The sequence below is a fragment of the Coturnix japonica genome, chromosome 5 (assembly GCF_054131305.1).
Source record: "Coturnix japonica strain WE chromosome 5, WE-NBRP24, whole genome shotgun sequence".
Classification (NCBI taxonomy): Eukaryota; Metazoa; Chordata; class Aves; order Galliformes; family Phasianidae; genus Coturnix; species Coturnix japonica.
Genome location: NC_140667.1, coordinates 47321097 through 47342192, shown reverse-complemented (window position 1 = coordinate 47342192; position 21096 = coordinate 47321097). Strand labels below are relative to the sequence as shown.

General features: G+C 40.7%; 1 protein-coding gene and 1 long non-coding RNA gene across 2 annotated transcripts in view; one reads left to right on the top strand and one right to left on the bottom strand.

The window, feature by feature from the left end:
• The window catches only part of DYNC1H1 (dynein cytoplasmic 1 heavy chain 1), a 38328-nt gene that overhangs the window by 613 nt on the left and 16619 nt on the right, over window positions 1–21096 (bottom strand). The window contains exons 31-77 of the mRNA XM_015865420.2: window positions 20895–21078; window positions 20221–20433; window positions 19816–20054; window positions 19535–19691; window positions 18921–19148; window positions 18495–18725; window positions 18224–18364; window positions 17722–17955; window positions 17200–17406; window positions 16983–17104; window positions 16453–16618; window positions 16048–16211; window positions 15657–15786; window positions 14844–14977; window positions 14477–14591; window positions 14199–14360; window positions 13907–14121; window positions 13617–13821; window positions 13305–13478; window positions 13088–13207; window positions 12838–12958; window positions 12336–12531; window positions 11616–11733; window positions 10580–10795; window positions 9816–10028; window positions 9522–9649; window positions 9205–9358; window positions 8320–8466; window positions 8088–8238; window positions 7653–7906; window positions 7349–7483; window positions 7167–7261; window positions 6901–7075; window positions 5936–6011; window positions 5428–5588; window positions 5043–5154; window positions 4904–4964; window positions 4426–4549; window positions 4000–4113; window positions 3604–3774; window positions 3190–3407; window positions 2936–3039; window positions 2372–2583; window positions 1559–1712; window positions 1273–1415; window positions 777–945; window positions 168–295 (exon numbers count right to left, since the gene is read on the bottom strand). Coding sequence (XP_015720906.2) covers window positions 168–295; window positions 777–945; window positions 1273–1415; window positions 1559–1712; window positions 2372–2583; window positions 2936–3039; window positions 3190–3407; window positions 3604–3774; window positions 4000–4113; window positions 4426–4549; window positions 4904–4964; window positions 5043–5154; window positions 5428–5588; window positions 5936–6011; window positions 6901–7075; window positions 7167–7261; window positions 7349–7483; window positions 7653–7906; window positions 8088–8238; window positions 8320–8466; window positions 9205–9358; window positions 9522–9649; window positions 9816–10028; window positions 10580–10795; window positions 11616–11733; window positions 12336–12531; window positions 12838–12958; window positions 13088–13207; window positions 13305–13478; window positions 13617–13821; window positions 13907–14121; window positions 14199–14360; window positions 14477–14591; window positions 14844–14977; window positions 15657–15786; window positions 16048–16211; window positions 16453–16618; window positions 16983–17104; window positions 17200–17406; window positions 17722–17955; window positions 18224–18364; window positions 18495–18725; window positions 18921–19148; window positions 19535–19691; window positions 19816–20054; window positions 20221–20433; window positions 20895–21078 — 7591 coding nt within the window. The remainder of the gene's footprint in view (window positions 1–167; window positions 296–776; window positions 946–1272; window positions 1416–1558; window positions 1713–2371; window positions 2584–2935; window positions 3040–3189; window positions 3408–3603; window positions 3775–3999; window positions 4114–4425; window positions 4550–4903; window positions 4965–5042; window positions 5155–5427; window positions 5589–5935; window positions 6012–6900; window positions 7076–7166; window positions 7262–7348; window positions 7484–7652; window positions 7907–8087; window positions 8239–8319; window positions 8467–9204; window positions 9359–9521; window positions 9650–9815; window positions 10029–10579; window positions 10796–11615; window positions 11734–12335; window positions 12532–12837; window positions 12959–13087; window positions 13208–13304; window positions 13479–13616; window positions 13822–13906; window positions 14122–14198; window positions 14361–14476; window positions 14592–14843; window positions 14978–15656; window positions 15787–16047; window positions 16212–16452; window positions 16619–16982; window positions 17105–17199; window positions 17407–17721; window positions 17956–18223; window positions 18365–18494; window positions 18726–18920; window positions 19149–19534; window positions 19692–19815; window positions 20055–20220; window positions 20434–20894; window positions 21079–21096) is intronic.
• Window positions 10729–12108, top strand: LOC146760792 (uncharacterized). Its single transcript, XR_014946800.1, has 3 exons — window positions 10729–10866; window positions 11148–11268; window positions 11971–12108. It is a non-coding gene; the product is annotated as an uncharacterized LOC146760792 (long non-coding RNA).

Genomic DNA, 21096 nt, shown 5'->3' with positions numbered 1-21096 from the left:
CCCCCTCTTCTCTACCAACACATGAAAGACCTGGCCCAATGCTGGGTCCATCTGGGGTTAGTCTGGAACTTTGCTACCCCTGATACTGAGGATATTAGTAAGAAATAACTCTACAAGAGGATGTAATTGAGAGGTGTCTTTTGAGAATTATTTTCATCAATACTTACAACATTTGCTTTTTTATCAGCGTTTGTCTGCTTGATCCAACGAAGCTGTGTAATGGGTAAGACAGTTGAAATAGCATTTGAAAGTGACAGCTTGTTGTTGCTGCATGTAGCTCCTTGAAGCTTCAGGCCTGTAAAATGACACATGCTTTAGAGTTCTGAGAGCTTTCTTACATCTAAGGAAAGCAAGTCTCCCTCTGTAGTGTTTAAGGGCTGTGATATTAATCCATCAAGGTCTGCAAGAATCTGTTTTAAACTATGGCCATGCTGGTTTTCCACACTGTCCAGTGGAAACTGAGACTCTATTCTCAGACTTTAATGGTATGATCTTCTTAGGAGTAATCATACAGTTATAGAAATATTTGTAGGTATGCCCCCAAATAGAGAAGTCATAACAGATACTCTATGGAATATTGCTTGAACATACAGACCTGAGTCTTGATGTTTATTATCATGACAAAATATATTAATAGGAAAGTATTTAACAACTTAAGAAAGCATCCAGTAATGCTTGCAGCAATATGACTTTCTCACATGATGCAGCTCATTTAAAACCAGCACTTTATGGAAGTATTGTAGAACACAGACCCCTCTTTCCAGAGTGAGTTTTACCTGTGACTCCGAAACTGCACGCATCCAGCACAGCGTTCTGTGTGGTTGTAACATTGACCTCAAGGCAGAGCTCCTCAAGGGACCAGCTATTTGCCTGTGCAACATACTGCCGTGTAGCAGTAATGTACGCCTCTGGTACAAACAGGCCACCGAGGCACACATGGATGTTCTAATGGAGGAGAGAAGGGGAAAAAGAATAGCAATTATTACAGGTATTATTTCATCAATCTGTGTTAAGATTTTCCTGCTGCTGGAACACTGTGTAATTGCTGAACTGTTTTCTTCCTCTGAGTCTTATGTTATCTGTCACTGTAAAAATCCTGTTTTTCCCTCTGATCTACGTATTGCCCTGCTGCCCTCATTATTTTGGTATTGTAGCACAACTACAAAAACTGACTGAAGCTATTTTGCTGTGTTTTCTTGATATGAAGACTCCATAAAGAAGTCATGCACCTAAATCCATGTACAACCTCTAGATGATACAAGCACAAAGTACCTTTAGTTCTTTTGCTCCTCCAGAGGCAGCTGCCTGGGAAATGTTCTGCAGCTGTTTGATGCGTTCACTGAAGTCAGACACCCACTGGATCACGGTCATTCCAGCTGGGACTGTGTAATGAGACCAGCTGCGAGGCAAAATACCTGTGGAAAATGTGATTAAACTTAAGATTTGTGCACTATTTTCACACTATTCATTTTTCTTCAGTTTCCAATAACCACAGCCTCTAACTTAGAGTGCAAGAGGCAAACAGAGCACAAGGAGATAGCAGTTTTAATTACTGTACCTTTCACCAGTTCATTTATGAGTGTACGTAGATAGTTGGTTTGTTTCTTTTTCCCTTCACACACTTGAACAACATCCGCAAGGTCCTGACGCACATCCTGAAGCAGCTTAGCTCCCATTTTCACCTCTCTCTCAAAGAACCGGAACAAAGGATCCTGGTCATCAGAACATTTAAAATAAGTTGCAGATCAACATTTAACCTCCTTGCTGCTAATAGAAGACTTCTTGTTGAGCAATGATTGCAGACTGTGTGCTGCAGCTCCTTCAAATCAATTCTGGATTGCTTCTGATCAGCAACAAATGGTTCTAACCTGCTGTCCCACAGTTAAGCCTTCAGAAGCAATTAGGCAGTCAAGGACATCTTAAATCAAGGAGCTTACTCCAGAATTAAAGCTTTGGTTAACTACTGTCCAGACCCCAAGAGTTTCCCTCTGAAATGTGTGCTATCACTCAGCAGAAGCTGCTGACTTATATACCCTTACCACCACTGCACTTTAACATTAACTGGCATGCACCAGCTGTAAAGGCAGTATTGCAAGTAGCAGCCAGTGTGCTACTTTATCACAAAGAAGCTGCAGAAGCAGCTCCAGTGATTTAAATAATTCCCTAAAAACATGGAGCCAACTTCTAAGAGCATTTCAAGAAACTCAGAGGGGCATGATGCAGATGAGGCAGTTAGAATCAGCACCATTACAAGTTCCACTGTCCCAAAGAACAGCTTAATTGGTGGTGCTTGAAGTCACAATGCACTTTCTCCAATACATCAGAACTTGTGCAGTTCCTACATTCGCATTACATAAAACTTAATTCTTACCTTAATGTTTTCCACAGTTCGCTTCAGATGATTTAGTGTTTGTGGGATAAGGTGAAGCCAGTTGGAAGCTGTGGTGTGCAGTGTTCTCATCCAGGCTGGGCGTCCATCTGATGTAGAATCAGTTCTTGTCTTCTTCTCAGTTTCGGCATAAGCAAGATCATCTTCATCCTCCAGCATCTGCATTTTCAGCATTTTACTGATCATATCTATGCCTAAAACACAGCAAAGGTACACTGTTAGTCTGAAAAGAACTGGCACTGAGATGAAAACATCCGACTACATGCAAGAACTGGGACTCATCTCTCACCCAGCTTTAGACCTAAGTTACAGAACTGTGTAGCTGTGTGGGTTTCTGGGGCTGACAATAACACTTTCTAGAACCATGGGAATTTGACATCTGGAAGGCTAAAGCACTTACCATGCAGAAGTTAAACCAACTGTGTTGAGAGAAGGGGGGGAAGCTAATGTTTTGCTTTTCATCAGGACTTAGGTTTCTCATCTGCTTTTCAGTTTAACTGTTGGCCTTCTGATCTACGTAAGTCATTGCTAAAGTTCTGTTTTTACCTTGTGTGGTGAGAAGAACTTTTTCTGCATTATTTGGCAGGCCCAGCCACGATGGCGTCTGAGTATCAGGCAGCATCTCAACCCACTGGACAAATTCTTCACGTCTGCAAGTAAGAATATTGGTTACAAGACCTTCCCTTATTAGAATGCCCAAGACAAATGTTTGCACAGCTGAACAGCAGCACAGAGATACAGATCAGGGTTAAGATATATTTAAGAAATGCACACAGAAATCTGGATAGGGAAAATGATACCTGATCCCATCTGGCATCTGAATATCTTTGTGTCCATCAACTTTGCAAGCCAGTTTGAATTCGCTGTCAAAACTCAGAGTAGTAAACAGACGTTCCAAGAAAGTGTTTAACAAACGCTGATCAAATTCGTTATCGATGCGGCCTCCATAGATAGACTGTGCCATCAATGTCTTTAATGCAGACCAGGGGATTTTATCAGGTGAAATGTTCTGGCGGCCCTGTAAGAAAAATGCACTGCAATTAGCATCCTTCTCGGCTCTCCTGATAGAGGAATCATACTGAGCAACTAAGTTACAATGCCAGCAGATTATTTAAGCCTGCTCATCTAAGTAGCTGAAGGTTTCCAGAGGAGACTACATGATTGAAGTTAAGTAACCTAAATAATACCTATGCCTAAGGTACAAGACTACTTGCCTTTGCTGTGTCATCCAGCCACGTATCTACTGTGTCACAGGCAGATCGCAGATCAGATTCTCCAAACTCGTACTTCTTGGACCAACCCAATGGAGCATAGCGCAAACGTTCTTGGATAATGGCATGGAACCAGGCAAGCAGGAAATATAAACGAGCACGTTCATTTGGAGACTAGGAAGTAAAGGAGAGGGGAGGGAAAAAAAGCTTTATTACCCAAGTGAACTGATAAAGAAAAAGCCTGCTAAAAGGCTAGAAAAAAGCACAGTTAGTACTAGATTGCTACCAAAAACATTCTATGTACACCTTTGAAGCTGAGGTTTTGCCAGCTTTCTGAAGTACAAGACTAGCAAATGCATTCTGACATTTCCTTTTCACCCACAGAAGGCACAGCCTTACCTTGCACATTCTAGATACTGGAATGCTACTGAAAGTCCTCAGCATGTTTGCCTTTACGCCAGGAGGAGGTTCAAACACAAAGATTCGGCCAGCACGTAACAAATTCACTGGCACCTAGAAAAGATCAACAAGCTCAAATCCAACTCCTTCAGCCTTCAATACATTACATTCCTCTAATAGCATTAGCGTTAGATTCAAAACTCATTCTGAGCACACACAAGTCCTGCCTTTCTTTGGGAAGGTGGGGTCATCGTTGGAAGGAATTATAGGAAGTTTTCAGGTACAATTAAATTACTAAAACCAAATCCTGCCAGCACGTATTCTCCTTTTGATACGGGAGAGGCAGTCATGAGAAATCCATCCCTGGATAGCATTCTTGGTTCTACAAGACAGTTACCAAAGCATCTAATTTCAGATCAGTGTTACCTTTGGATTGATCTCCATGGTAAGGAAGAGTCTGAAGCAAGCATGAGGTTGCAGGGAGTGCAACTTCTTTTCCAGCTGCATGAGCCAGCCAGGAGCCAGGTGAACGTTCTTCAGCATTACCCACCTATCAAGTTTTGAAACAGAAGGGGTGTTTTTTAGTGTACAGCTCAAGCATCCTGGTTGCTATCACAAGAGCAATAGAGTCTGATATTAATGCTACAGGTTTTCCTCCATCTATTTTTTAAGCTCTTCTACTATATAGAATCAGTTACTACTGTAAATGGGCTACCTACTCAGTTCTGCAGCTACAACCAACCTCTCCTCCTGAAAGTAGCTAGGTTGAACAGCTGTGCATAAATTATTACAAATTTCAGCTCATCTTTTCTTCACAGTTTTATCTATTCAGGCAATAGATTATTACTCCCCTACTCCAACCTCCCTGTCAGGTGGTGTTCCAGCTGAAAAAGACAGAACGTACCTTCCAGACTTCACTGCTGTGTTTATTGCTTTATCTGCTTGGTTAAATCCTTCAGCGGAACCTGGAAGACAGAAAGTTGCTAAAGCTTTTACTGCTAACTTTATTTATGCTTAGATAATGAAAAATGTTAAGTTCTTACCAATAGCAATGGAAGTAATCTGCGTATTCTGCTCAGCTGCAAGGTCTTCAACATGACCACTGGCATCATAACCAGGCACTGAACACATCAGCACAGGAGTATTCGGTTTCACCTGTTGTACAAGGATTTGAAATAAGATGAAGCAGTCATTGTGTGAACACAGGAATGCATGAAGCTCAGTCTTTCCTCCCTCTGACCAGCTAAAGTCGTTATGTTGTCCTCATTTTCCTTTTAACAAATAGGCAAACAATCCATTCTTCATACCACAGACAGAAGGGGAAGGGGAAGAAATGTTCTGTGAAGAAGTTTACTTGCTAAGGAACTCACATAGAGCAGCACAGAGCGTTACCTCGGGATTTTATCCTTTCACAAACAGGAAACTCACCTCTGTATCTACAATGTGTGTCAGATCTAAAGGCTGCTCCATAATGGACATGAAAGACTCTCCAAGATTCGTTGAAACAAATGTATGCGCCATTGCCAATAAACGATCTGGACGGAAGGCCTGGATCAGAAGCAAGCGATGAATGGCCTGTCCAATAGGAGCTGGAGAGGGGAAACAGCAAGAATTCAGACTTCATGCTTAGCTGCAGCTACAGGAGAAAACATTACGGTATAGCAGATGCATCCTCAGAAAATATATCAGACTTGGAGCTTTTTATACTACTGTGCTTACTAGAAGTGGAAGTGTAGATTACAGAACAGGAACACAGTACGTTAATGACCACCTACAAATGCTGCCTGCAAAAGTGGTTGTTTTTTTCTTTATTAAGAACAGACCAAGTTCTTTCCACAGCTCCAAGCTGTATGTCAGGATTACTGTAAAATCTCATCATTACTACTTGGACTGAAGTCAGTACAGTAGGACTGCTGTGATCAATAGTGCAACTTACTTGCAGGTTTTTCCTCAGTCCAAAGGTACGGTACAGTCTGCTCTGGAGAACTGCTATCCAGCCAGATACAGAATTGCTGTATTGAAAGAAAAGGCAAAGTATTTACAGAAATGGTAAGGAAATGGAGTTTCATAGCACATTAACACAGTGTACAACTTGAAGATTTCTCCTGTTTAATGCTCCTGTCCTATCACCCACCTTTAGAATAAAAACTTCAAGTACTAAAACAAAAAATCCACATCTCAAACTCAAATTATGCTTTATTAGTTATATTGTCTTTTGATGTGTTCAGTTATTTCACTGATATCCCTTAATATCTGATTGCCTTCTGCATACCTTGATTCTGCAGCTCTGTACCAAACCCCGGCCCAAAGTGTGCACTGTTTTACCCTGGGCTGAAGAATACTTGCTAGAGGTAACAATGAGAGGCCAGCTCTGAATATAATAATAGCAGGCAAGGCAACTGAGCTACTGAAGATACAGACATTTTGGAACATTCAGTCTCACAGCTGGGACAGTGATGTACTCTTAGAACTCCAAGGTCTTATCTCTGATCAAAGGAGCACACTGCTCAGCAGCTGAGTACCATCTAAATCTTTTCAAGTATTACAATACAAGAGCTCACCATAATGATGTAAGGATGGTTAGGTATATTCCCCACTAATTCATAACAATCACATAATAGTGATACAGTAAAAGAGATGCATAGTATCACAGTTTCTGTCTGCAAAGTCTGACCAACAAGAAGATGAATAAGCTGCTTCTAAATCTCAGTGATGAACAATGCTGGTATTTACAAATCAAATGTCACACAGCTTAAATACAAATAAGTAAATCCATTAATTTTCACAAAGACCACAGTACACTAGGAAAACTTATCTGTAGCCCGAAGCTCTTATAAATCAGAAAGCTAAAAAGCTTAGCCAAGTAGCTGAGCGCAGGAAAACAATGCAGCCAACACTTACCTCATCAGCTTGAACTTTGGAAACAAGGTCCTTGAAGGCAGGAAGGCAGCTCAGCCTCATCATTGCTTCTGTCTGCTCTACAGTCAAACCGTTGATTTTGGGGAGAGATGCAGCATTTAATACAATCTCCTTTCCTCTCAAGAAATGCTGGAATTCTGCATCATATGTAGGCTCCCTAATGTTAAGGGAACAGAAAACTTCAGCTCAATGCTGTTTTCAAAACATCCCTCCCTTTTTCAATTGAAGTGAGCTAAGAAAACACTTACCCAATAGTGCCTTTCAGTTTAATGCGAGCCAACAACATGGCAAATGTTATATGATCCTGATGCAGCATGCCACGTGCTACTCTATTGAAAGCCACCTATTATGGAAAGAGTGGAGTTAGTGGCATCAGGAGCCTTGAACCTTTCAAAAATTATTAGTGTATCTACTTGGTAAATTACTGAACCTGGAAGAGATCCTTTGTGATAACTGAGAGACGGTGAGTGTGGTCTGTGATTCCCTTCAGATTTGGGTTCTCATACAAGACGTTGTGATAGATGTCCAAGAAGAACTGGAGAGAGTATTGGTACAGGAAGTGTATCTGAAACACAAAAGAGTTTGGTTTCCTCTCTAGAATCCTGCTGGTTTTGTCAGTCAATGGCTTATGCCTACAAAACTGTAACACTGCAGCTGGGACTGGAATCAGGCAATACCAAATTAGCTTTGAATAGTAACTGCATGAGGTTTCTGGTAGGAAGAGCTCATCCTACCTGTTTCAGTGACTCCATAGTAAAGTAGATGCTGCTGCATGCTGTAGAAAGGGGTAAGTACTGCTGCGAAACAGTCTCCACTTCCTGCATGACAATATCAGTCTCCTCTACTTTTCTAGTAACCTCTGCTGCTTCCTTCTTCAAGTTCTCAAGAGTAGTAATGATGGTGTCATCATCCAGGATACGTCCCTTCACTTCATTAAGCGCTTGTAGTAGGGATTTTTCTAACTGACGCAAGCGCAGCTGAAATTCACCTTAATTAGAAGAAAAATGAGGTTACATATAGTATAGGTGTGGTAGTTTTCATACCATGGCCATACAAATAAAGCAAGGGCATCACCTATAAAAGTATTTCACTGTGTATGTCTACAACTAACGTTAAGCCACTGTATTCTTTCAGAAAAGAGGAAGTTACTCTAATTTTGGTAACCATACCCTGAAGCTTGAGGAGATCTGAGCGTTTTTCATCAACGTCTGGTCTTTCAGCTTTCAGGACTTCATTCAAGCACTGGCTCTGTAAGCTGCTGCGAGTTACTGTGAAGTTCACAAACGTAACACGAGAGCAGAGGTCTGGTGGGAATTCAACCTATCACAGAACACATGAAAAACTTTCTCAGCTCACTGTCACACCATCTGTACCAACAGGAGATCTCTGAGCTTTGCTTACTGTTGGATCTCTGGTGGAGAGGAAGATAACAAAGGATGGTGACAAATCAATATCTTGGTCTCCCAGAGTAATCAGAACTCTGCCCCCAGTTCTTCGGACTTCACGATTGAGAACAGGATTCAGAACTGGATCATAGCTCTCCACATCCTAAAAGTAAAAGATGCATTACACAAACTGCTACTTACGCATATCTCTAGCAAAACTGCTGATCCAACTAAGGCTAATGCTCTGGTAGCAATCAATTTACAGATAGCTTGGAATACAGATCACATTCAGGTTTCCACTTGTACTTCCACTGAACTACACAAGCTCAGGATTTATGCTATTACTATACAAGGCCTCAGTAGAGAAGTATTGTTAATGGCCTAGATACGTCAGTTTAAATGCATAATAGCTCCTATTCTAAGCAGCACAAGTAATAGCTGTTGATCTCATCTATGAGCTAACATGTTTTCCCAGTTCTGTGCTATGAAACAAATCTCAGAAGTGAAAGCCAATCACTACTGACATTTCTTCCTGTCACTCAGAACAGATTAATTCTGGATAGCCAGGCATATTAGCCATTAATAACTATGACTAGAGACAACATACAGGATGAAGGAAATAGACAGGCTGCAAGTCTGCAGTACAAAAAGATAATCTGAAAATAAAAGCATCTGACCTTAAGAAGGTAGAGAAAGGAAATGGCTTCTTGTGACTGCTTATCTCATTGTTCCTCAGGATTTTTCTCAGGAATAATACTTCACATGCTACTCTGTATTGATTAAATAATACCTCAAAAATTAGATTACTTGCATCTGACTAACAGAAAGACTGCAAACTCTGCTAGTAAACAGGAAAGAATTCAAGAACTGTAAGCAGTTTCTACATGATCTCCAAACTAACCTGAACCAGGAGCGGGTTACCAAATCTCAAGGCACTTTCCAAGTTCTTCCTGAAAGCATCATCCAAGAAACTTGTACGAGTTATCTTACGGTCTTTGTACTCATTCATGATAAACTCTGTAGCTTGCCCAGAGGGATCGATGATCAGTGGATACCTAAGTTAATAAAAAACCACCTTCATTATTTGAGTTCTGACTGCAGACAGCCTCTCAGCAGCTTTATGAATTCAGATGCTTTGAAAGAGTTACTGTAATTCTCTGATGGGTACAAAAGCCTGCCTTCTGTGAGAATTCTTAAGAGTATCTTAGAGTGAAATACCTATTAAACCGCTTGAGCATGATGGCATTCTCAGTGCACAGGTCATCTGCGGGTAGAGAACTTGCTTGCCAGCGAAGCCGCTCATCTGCATTGGAAAGGTACTCTGTCCTTGCAATGTCTGTACGGAACTGCAAGAAGCACAGACTGTTAGTACTGCAAAGACATTTTGATTGAACACAGCTCTGCAAGTTACACTTCTCCAGCAGACCCATTCCTTACTTAGAAATCTTAAAACCTTCTTGAACTGTTACAAGAAACTGACTTATGATTAAGCTGTCATGACGTTGCCTTTACCTGGATATTTGCCTGCTGCAAATGGTGAGACCATGTAGTGAACAAGTTCTGACGCATCTGCTGATCAAAGTAACCAGCATAAGCAATAAAAGCTCCCGAAAGCAAGCAGTCTCCAGCAATAGTGGACATCTGGTTCTTGAAGGTTTCACTTGTCTTCTCCCACCTTTCACGTTCAGCAGAAAGACTCTTCAGAAGAGCTGTACTACGGTTCACCTTGGAGTAAGCAAAGTAGTCTCATTAAATGCTGTATAACTACAGTATTAAACATTTCAAGGAACATTACTTAAACTGATTCAAGGTCCATTTTAAATGCAGAAACTCACAATGAAATAAATTTGTGTGTGCACTCCAGTGTTAATTCATTATGTTGGTATCCAACTCTTATCTCGAAGTTGGAAAGGTTAAGTACTAGCAGAGTAGAGATGTGCTAGTGATTAGATCAAAGAGAATAAGGAACTCTTGCAAAAATGTGAAGTTCTGTTACAATATTATGTTACATCCATGGCTGTTTTACAAAGGTTTCAGCTTATTTTAAGCCTGATGTAAACCATCCTGTTATGTAACTGGCAACGGGAGCTGGATCTTTCTAACACTTAACCATGTTTCAGTAGCTTAAGAAGCTTCATGAGACTCAGTGATCAAGCATAAAGCTCAGATACACGGTGAAGAGGAAGTAGCTCAGCTTACTAACATAATTCTGAAGAATGGTTCAATTTCTGAATATCAAAGGTGAAAGAATGGAAAACTAAAATATATAGTCTTACTTTTGCTTCCACAGCAGCCAAGTCTGCCTTAATAGCTTGAGCCTCTGAAATCAGTACAGCATACTCTTCCTTGTACCGAGCAATGCTGGCCTCAAGATCACGAATCATCTGCTCCACTTCATTTGCTTTCTGCTGGTTATCTTTGGCATCATCCTCCAGCTTCTGCAGTTCATTGCGTAGAGGTTCCACTCTTTTCAACATATCAGCATAATTAAGCTGTTGACAATAAACAGGCCTTCTGAACTTTCTGTGTTTTTAAATGTGTCACCAAGAACCCCAGTATTCAGGTACACACCATCAATTTCATCTGTTCGAGCTGAAGAACTTGCAGTCCATAGAAGGACTAATGGCTACTTAACAGAAACTTAAGACTGCCTAAAAACACTTAAGACTTCAGTTTAATCCAAATCTCAGCACAAAAAACCAGTTGCTTTTTGCAGTACACTGCTCTGTAGACTCACAAGAAGTTGTCTAAAAAGGCTGAGACCACATTGGTTAGTATGCAACAATGTTTTGTAGAAATATTTGACTCCTTCATGCCTGTACTGAGCTCATCTGTCTTTCCTAGTAAACAATCCAGTACAGCCAAGCCACAAAACAGCAGAGGACCTATGGGACAGACCGAAGCTAAACTGAATCTCTACCCATCACTACCATTTGAAGCAAGCTCTATTCTATCAAGTCAGCAGGTAAGTAGAACCACCTTAAGTCTCTCAGTACGAATGCCTTTTCCCAGAAGCCCAGTTATTTAGCATTCTAGTATTTAGAAGCTTGTCTAAAAGACTTCAGCAGATGTGCCTGTGAATGTGCTCCACTGTGAAACAAGGTGGAAACAGCAGAAATTTCAGTAAGAGGATTGCAATGAATCTTCCACATCCGTCTTACTGAAAGCTCAAAAAATTATCCTGTACAGTAAAACAACAGGGAAAGTATCGCCTACTGTTCACAGATGCAAATTCAGAGCCTTCAGACCCTGCCATACACCTTCATGCACACATTTCACCCTGTATTTGCTTTCTCGCAGTACCAACTTTACCTGTGCAATTGCCCATTTCACCATTGGCCCACAGGCCAGTGATGCTCTGTTCACAATTTCGTAGTTGTAACTTGGATTTGACAGGTAGTTCTTCTTCATCTTCTCCCGGATGGCATCGCTGCAAGTGGAAAGTTATTAGAGACAGCATGAGCTCACTGAAGGTCAGCCCACAGGCATTCAGTGGTCTGGCTTTCACAATTTATAAGAATGGTTCTAACAGTTTTGGTGACTGGCAGCTGATATGTTCTGATTAGTTTAAGACACTGTATCAGAAATTATAGCTTAGGAGTGACACAACATTATTTAACACATTTTTATAACCACTTCATCACAAACTGCTTAACTCTGCTCACAGGATCATGGAATAATTTGGGGCTGCAAGAGAATTCAGGAGGTCTCATCTGACTCAGACTCAGGGGCAACTACATGAGCCTGCGCAACCTGGTCTGTTACTGCTGGAAGATTAGTTTAAAACAGTAACGTGACTTTGGACAGCAGCACTATGATTTAGAATTTTGTCCTGAAGTTACCCAACAGCAATTGTTTTGACCCAGTTTGTACACTACATCCTTGCTGCTGTAATCTGTTCCCTGTAGCAAGTAAAGTAGTCTCAGAAGAAGTCAAGGACAACAAAAGCAATTACAAAGAATGAAAGTCCAACTGAGTCTTCCCATGCCTTTGTGAATAGTTTTTTCCACATAAGACACTCTTGCACTTTACCTGATTTCCTCAGCAGAAAAGTTGACAATAGTTGGAATGAAGTTCTCTCTCATGATGATGGAACGTATTTGCTTCCAGTCAGTTGTACTTTCACCCAGAAGCAGGCAGATGGACTCCAGTGCTAGCTTCACTGCTGCAGGTGGATTAGCCATTGAACGGACCTCTACCAGGTGCTGTTTCTTTATGGACTTCACAGCTAACCAGTATCAGAATGATGACAGATGTTGATTGAAAGAGGAAAACAAATCGTTAGCAGATTCTGCTAAAGGATCTTGGATCTGTAAAAACGCTTCAAGCTTTTCAAAGGAAGCTGAGGTAGCAGATAAACACTCAAAACTACCACATCACTGGACAAACTCTTACAAAAGTTAACTGGACAGCACCCCATAGACAACTTACTTTTGTCTCAAAATGGCTTATTTCTCAGACCACACCAAAGCACATCACTAGATTTCAGTATTAGATTCAACCCCATAGTGTGATTCCTTCATTGCTGACATACCATTCTGTGCTTCAATGACAGCAGGCTCCACTTTGTCAAGATCTTCCTTCACGCTCATCTGCTTGTCTGCAATGACCTCCTGCTGTTTGTGCAGCTGTTCCTGAATCTCCTGGCTCATGACCTAAGTGGAGGTTTCACAGACAAAATGCTGCTTTTTAGAAACTTAACTTCCTCAAGTACTTAACTCCACAGGTTCTTGTTATAACCAAGAATATTTATTACGCATGAGAGATGTAACAAAGATTTTTACCTTTTTCTTCTCAGCCTCTTGCTGATCTTTCACCATCTTTTTCAACTTGTCATTGGCTGCTGCATTCTTCACTTCCAGTTCCTGACTCTTTATTCTTAGGTCACGCCGCAACTCTTCCACCTGAGTTAGATTGTCAGATGGGAGAATTCAGATTAAACACGGAGATCCACTTAATCACCCCAACCTTTACAAAGAGCAAAGTTTTAAAGATATGTACCTGATCAACTGTTTCCTTGATTTTTCTAAGGCCAACATTCAAATGCATTTGCTGTTCTTCTAATTCACTTCGTTTCTCATTGAACAAGTTGGCATAGTGGTTGATGAAATCCAGATAGTGGCGTGGTGTGATTGCCATGGTTCTGCCTCCTCGTTTTGCCAGACGAGCATTAGCCTTTAGGAAGGGAAGAGCTGCTGATCATTCACTGGTTTTAAACTGATTCAAATGCTAAATACCATACATTTTAGTAAACTGGTGCATGATGCTGAGGCCTAGAGAACAACACAAGTTAAGCAATATAATAAAACATACCTGATGAAGAGTCTGATGAACAAACACACAGCTATTAACAATAGCTTCCCTATGTGATGGTGGTTGTGGCAGCTTATCATACACAACTGGCATGTAATCAGGCACAATATAATTTGGTTTCTCAAGATCCATTTTGCTTGTGAACTCTTTGCCAACTTGGTACAGCGCCTCAGTTGACCAATCTCCAAACCAGTTCAAAACACATCTGAAATACAAAGCATTTGTGAAGGATTCCCCAAAATACTTTTTTCATAGTATTGAAAACGTACACTTGAATGTACAGCAATTACCTGTTGAAGAGGGCAGGAGAGGTAGCTGCCCTGTCCTTCAGGCCCTCAGAAGATGGATTCATAGTGAACACAACATGGAGATTGCGAATAACTTGGCTGGTGAACCATTTGTAGAGTTCTTCATGTGAATCTAACATTAAACCTTCCTTCTGTGCTCCTTCTTTACACTGAGTCATGAGGGTGGCATATTCATCTCCTTCAAAGAGACCAGGAACCTAATTCAAAAGATAATTTTGAGGTAGTTTATAGCGGTAAAAAGGTGCTTAACATGTTTACGTTGTAATATCCTCACCTCTCCATTGGCTAGGAGAGTGTTCATCCTCTCCAGGAATCCAGAATCCAGCACATTTGACTCATCCATTATGAAAGCTATTTTCTCATTTTTACAGCCAGAACGTCTCAGAACTGTCCTAAGGTCTTCATCAAAATCTTCACCCGTGTATTTTCTGTGAACCTGGAAAGATTTAACATTTGTTATTAATAACTTCCCTTCAGTAGAATCTTTTGTAGAGGTATTTATGAAGTATGCTTCAACTGACTGTTTTTGTCAGGTGAAACCAGCATGCCAACCTTAATCTGATACACGCTCAAACCGTTCATCCAGGCAACGAATCTTGAGAGTGTTGTTTTTCCTGCTCCACTGACTCCAATAAGCAACAAGTGACCCTGCGGCTGACGGAAGATTCTGAAAAAAGAACACAGCAGGTTTGGTCAAGTGTTACCAACTTAGCAAAGCATTTTTCTTGATTATCTAAACTTCAAATTGACACCAAAACCACACATCTCTAGCTAGAATCCTGCTATTTTGGGTGCCAGTAGATCATTTATGGACAAGAACGAGACCAAGCTCCTTGCTCAGCCTGTGTACAGGCAGCTCTGCCTTGGAAAATGTCCCTTAATAAGATGTACACAACCAGCAACTGAAGTTTCAACTTACCGGTCAATTCTTAATACGTGATCCAAGACTTCATTAAACAGAACAAGTGGTACATCAAGTTCTTCTTCATAAAAGACTTTAAGCCTAGCTTTCACATAGTCTCTTAATTCTTCCTGATCCACTGGAATATAATCCTAGAAGAATTAGTCAATAGAGCAGGGAATTTAAGATGAAGGTTATTTTGTTTAGGGATCAATTTTATACTAGATAAAATAGAATATCTAACAGAGCAATCCCGTAATAGAAGCCTAAGACCGCTGTATTCCATTATACACACAAAGGCATGTCTACAGCTTAAAATGCCACTGACAGTGGCATGCAGTTTTAACATTTTATCCATGGACCTATGATAAACCTGTTCCCCCATTCAGAAGCCTTTCTTAAGCATTTGCTATTGGTCACAGAGAAGAGTAGTAGATCAGAATGACTCGTGACTTGATGCAGTAATATTTCCACAGAAAGCCCTGCAGTATCTACCTATTCGGACTGTGAGAAGCAGTCCACCATAAAATTTTCAATGTTAGGAGATACCCTAAGCAATAGCTGCTAGCAATTTTTGGAAAGTTTTATCCTATTCTAGAGAAACATCGTTTAAAACTGCTTTTATGTACTGTGGCATGTCTTCCCACAGTAAGGACAGCATCCCTGGAATAGTAACTATTAACTCTGTGGTCACCTACTTTAGATAATCATAGCAAGAACTTCTTAGAAATCAGCTTAATCAAATGGAAAACACAATCATTCTCATGTTAATATAGGCAAAAGAGCTACATTAGTTAACTGACCCCAAACTATTCTGTTACTACTTATTACCTTTGACAGCCAGTTGCTGTATAAGATAGGTCTGCTCATAGCTTTTTCTTTGTCAATGTTGGGGAAGTGTTTCAGAGCAACCATATCAATGTTCTCATCAGTCCATCGCCTCTCCTCATCTTCTACAAGTCTGGAAAAAGAAAAAATACCATGACTATAAATCCTCTGTAGTGGAAGGATATAGGCACCTCACGTGGTAGTGCTACCAACAAAGTGCTTCAGCTCTGCAGTTACTATTCATAAGGATGTCAACCTGACACAAAAGAAAATAGTCCAGCTGCTTAACACCGAGCACACTTCAGTTTTCTAATGGAAGCAGGCAAGGAGTAGGGAAAATTAATTTTGCACTGTTTTTTTTAAACTTCACTCTCCCTCATCTCATGTTTCTTACCTGTCCTGAAAGAGACGTAATGCTTCGTGGGCCCAAATTCTGATAAGACCTTCAACTGGTAAGGTTTCCAGTGGTCTTAATGCTTCAAATATGCCTCTCACCCATCGAGTCATTTCACGAGGTGAATAGATGTAGTGTGGCTGCGTGTCTTGAGTGAATCTCTCCTAAAAAGCCAAACACCTGTTAGTTCTATATATATATAGCATATATATAATAGTTACTTCATCTCAATATTGTGCCACACTTATACAGGCCTTGAGTTGCCATATATTACTTTGCTAGCTGCATTCAGAAGCTTTCACCAGATATCAAGTAATTAGTTGAGCAGTTGTACGTGTGTTATGCATGTTAAAGTGATTTAGCAAAAAGGAAAATTAGAATTTGGGGTTGTAGTCAACAAATTACCTGAGACATTGTGTAGAATTCTACCATAGCTGCAGTGAGAGGTTCTGCATACGTGCGAAGTGATGGGATCAGCCTTAGCATTGCACGATTGAATGTTCCATATATCTGAGTGAGTGAAGCTGGTCCAGGATAGTCCACATAAACAACAGGAACGTGTCGTAAAAACCTGAAAGATTAACATAATTGAGAGTCTGATAGGCCAAGTTACAGACTATCCTATTCTACTTGTTCTTCTGCCAAGTTAAATCACTGCTTGATAAAAAATTCACAACAGTAACTGCAGTTGATCCAGGTGGATCCATAGTGATTTGGACCAAAAAGAATTCTGCATTTTAGACACTGACTCAAATATAACAAGGCCACTGACTGTCAGAATAAGAAGGAACTAGCAGGTACCTTCAAAAATGAAGAATACAATGTAAGCATAATTGGTATTAAACAAGAATATTAAAAATGGATTCCATACTCATTGCCTCAATTCTGACCTTGCTATTCTGTAGCTCCATAGAGCTATTTATCAAATGTATTACCTATGTGAGAGAGGTTTTCTTCCAGGATCAGTAGGGGGATTACATGCACCAACAAACTGAATTCTCTCCAGTTTCACCCATGTCTGATCTGATGTACGGTAGAATCCTCCATGTTCCACCATCTGGAGAAAACAAAACAGAAAACCAAAATCAGCGTAACACTAAGTTTCTGTGAATATAAATGTTATGATATAGGTGACTACAAAGGAAAACAAACCTGTCTAATGAAGGATATGACTCTCTGTGTGCCGTACTTATCCATATCTGGCAAGTTGATTTCATCGCAGAACAGCACCAGCCACTTTCCTAACTGCACAGGAGCCAGCACCACTCCATTAGGTGTACGCCTGTACTCACAGTAGTGATCAAAAGTTTTCAAGAGCAGTTCTGGAGTAGTAGCACTAGAAAAGTTGAGTCCAACCACCTTAAGAATAGTGAAGAGAAAATAAGTTAGATCACACTACAGCTTGAAAGGGTGTCCTGGAAAACAGGGATCCTACAGCTTAGCCTTCAACAGTAGAAAAACATATACCATCTATTGCTCAAGTTACTGACTATAGTAAACTGTATGCTTGACATGTGACTAATTAAGAAGGAAACACTACTGAGTTCAAACTAGGAAACTGCTTCAGTACTACAGCAAGGCTAATTTCATCTTTAAGGAAATCAGCAACTTCTTGCTACTCTCTCACATACACACACACACACACACTTTTAGACTACACACACTCTTGCATACCTCCATATCAGGCAGGGCTCTGAGAGCACTGAAGAGGGTCATGGTCTTTCCAGAACCTGGCGGGCCACAGAGTACCAGGGGTTTGTGTTCTGCCAGCCAGGTATACAGCAATGCTTCATGGCGAACTGTATCTAGAGTTGGTACTACAACATCAGGAGCTGCCACTTTGTGCGTCTCAACTTCAATCTGAGGAACCTTGGTTTGCCATGGCACCCACTCACCCGTAATAGACACCTAAAACCACAAAAACACCATGAGAACTTAGAACAGGAACGTAGTTCAATTTTATTTACAATATACACATGTTTATGAACCACAGAATAGCTTGTGGCCCAGAATTTGATGTGATTATGGGAACATGCAGCTTAGACCACTGCTCTCTGGAAAGCCAGAAACTGTAAAACTTAAGATAACCTAGTGTTTTTATTCCCCAACTTCTCCAAAATCTAAATCAAGCTTCCAAGACTATAAAGCAGCAATGCTTGCACAAGAGAAGTTTTACCTCATAGTCAATTATGGGAATGTTGGGTGCAGTTGGTAGTGGAACAGCAGTAATCCTCCTAATGTATTCTCCAAGCTCTGCTCTCATTTTCAGACGGCTGTCTCCAGAGAGAGACCAGAGGATTGCATAGACCAAGTACCTCTGTAGGAAGCAGCAAAAGAAGCTATTGTTCATACAGCAACAGAGCAGAACTTCATGTACAATAAATGAAGTCTAGCTACTATTCCAACACATCATATACAGAACATACTTAGCAGTATACTATCTTTACCTGGATATAACGCTCCAGTTGATCTATCTGCATTGGAAAGTCTGGGTGATTGGCATTGTACTGGGCTACGTTGCGGCAAGCTTGATGCAACATGGAGAACAGAGAACCAAGACAGCGCAAACGGGTGAGATCCATAATATGCTCCAACTTGAACGCATGTTCGAGTGCTTTGGTTACAAGGCCATTGGATGTGAAATATGGTTGCATTATAGTTGCAGCATCTCTCTGTATCTGTTGAGGGGAGAGAAATACTGCTCAAAACATTTGCTTCTCATTTGATTAGCAGGAAGTAATTTTTTTTATAAATTTGCAATGCTTCTTATTTTAACATTCTATTAATAAAAAAGGAAAAGGATTTAACAAGAAAGTCAGCTTTTCTATGAGATGCTGACAGAAATTTTAAGTAGACCGTACTACTCACGATACCTGCAACATTGGGGATGCTGCTTCTTCTCCTTCATCCTCTTTGCCCTTCCGCCTTCGCTGAGCTTCCTCCTCACCTTCATCCAGAGGAATACTTTTTAGTCTTGCCAGGAAGTTATTGAATATCATGTCTGTACTGAGGACGTCCTCGCTGAACCAGACCATACCACATCTTGATACAGTAGCCAAAGTGGCATATTTCAGATCTTGTACCTCAAACATGATACGCACCTGAAGAACACAAGTTTAAAACATATTTTGAAGTTAAAAACAAACAAACTCCACCCAAAACCCTAAAAAATTACCAGCCCCATTGCCAGACCTTGTTTTAAAAGCCAGCTTGCACTTAGCCTCTGAAGAACCGGCAGCACTGAACTGCTATAGGCAGAATTCATCACTGTTGCCTGTTACCCTAAACTTTAACAGAATGCAGTGAATTGGTCTCACAGGGTCAGAAAAAGCCTAACACAACATGCTGGATTCCACCAAAGTTCCTAACTCCTGCTAACTACCCTGCTTATGGTAAGAAATGGGAATGGCAACAGCACAACTCAAGAAAAAAGCAACAATGTTGCATGAAATCAAGTCATGAAGTCACACTAAAAAAGTAGCATTACATTTGGTGGAAGGCTGAGACGTTCTCCATTTGGCAGAGTCAGCAGTTTATTGTCATCCAGAACAGAGTTCAAGTTCTCAACCCACTCAGGGTCTACGTCTCCATCGAAGATAATCCACTGACGTTTCTGTAATTCACCTCTCACATTGTCTATGATCCTGTAATTGAAGGAAACATTCATTGTAGTTTTACAGATGGCAGTGAACAAAGACAAAATAAAGCCAAGAATATGCATGGCACACGTCCACTCCCCACTTTTCCTTTGTGCTACTACAGACTCACTTTCTCAGGACATGTGTAAACAAGCCATCTGTCCATTCTCTGGTATTTGGATCCAAAGTACCGTAGAGGTGATCTTTGCTGATTGCTTTTGGATCAATAATATGAGCAACACCTTCCACACCCTCCAGTCGTTCAAGAGCTTTTAGCAGTACTCTCCAAGCCATGCTCTTTCCACTTCCAGAGGGACCCACCATCATCAATCCGTGATTTATCTGAGTTATCTGGTACAACTGAAGAACCTGTGACAAAAAAAATTGACGTGTGAATGAAGTCTCAACTTCAGCAGTCCTCTGAACCTTCTATTTCTTGCTAAATTAAGGTGAGAAAATTCATAATTAAAAAGAATATTAAGTCTTATGTATGCATTAATTCCAACTGTACACTGTTTTCAATGTTATGTTTTACCTTTTCAACCCACATGCCACCAACTTCTTCTCCATCACCATAGGTAAGGTACATTTCCTGACACACTTTCTTAAGCTCCTCTCGCAGGGCTGTCATCTCCCCACGGTGATACTGCACTCCAGGGAATACATCAGAAAGGAGACTGAACAGCAATGGAATGTCTTCTGCAACCAGTTTTGGTACCATGGTTTCACATACACTTTGGATCAGGATCTGCAGAGAGAATCATGTTTTAGTTAAGGCTTTTTTGCTAAGTTCACTTTGCTGAGGGTGTTCAACAAGGAGCATTTCCCTACAAAGATCAATGGTAAGTCACCAAACTACCATGGTCTTGGTATGAGCAACCATTAATGGAGGACTCTGCCTTCAAACTATAAAATGAATTCCTGTTGATTTTTAGTTTATACAGCTGTAGTTGCTTACCCTTCCTCATCATACTTTCGGAAATAACTAAAGAACTGAGCAGCAATGAGAACTATGACTGCATTACTCACACAAAAACAAACCTTTTGCTATTATTCGTGGACTTCTAAGTTCAACACTTCTTTCACTTAGTGCTTCTAAGCGGTCAGTTATCACCTCCTCTGAGTAACATAACTTTGCTTCCATGGCATAATACTAATCATCAAATGCTGCAGGGTGTTTGCTCTGCTTGGTGTTGACAAACACAGTACCTCTTGTTCTGGTAAGTTCTCAGCAATTTCTCCTTCATCAACAACTTCACCACGCTCTTCTTTCTCCCGCTTTATCTTCTGAATCCTCTCCCTCTTCACATTACCTGCACTGACCAGCACACTCTTCAGTGCTCTCAAGCCAAAATCATAGTGACTCTGGGAGGACAGCTGTTCATCACAAAGCCTAAGAATCAGGAGACAT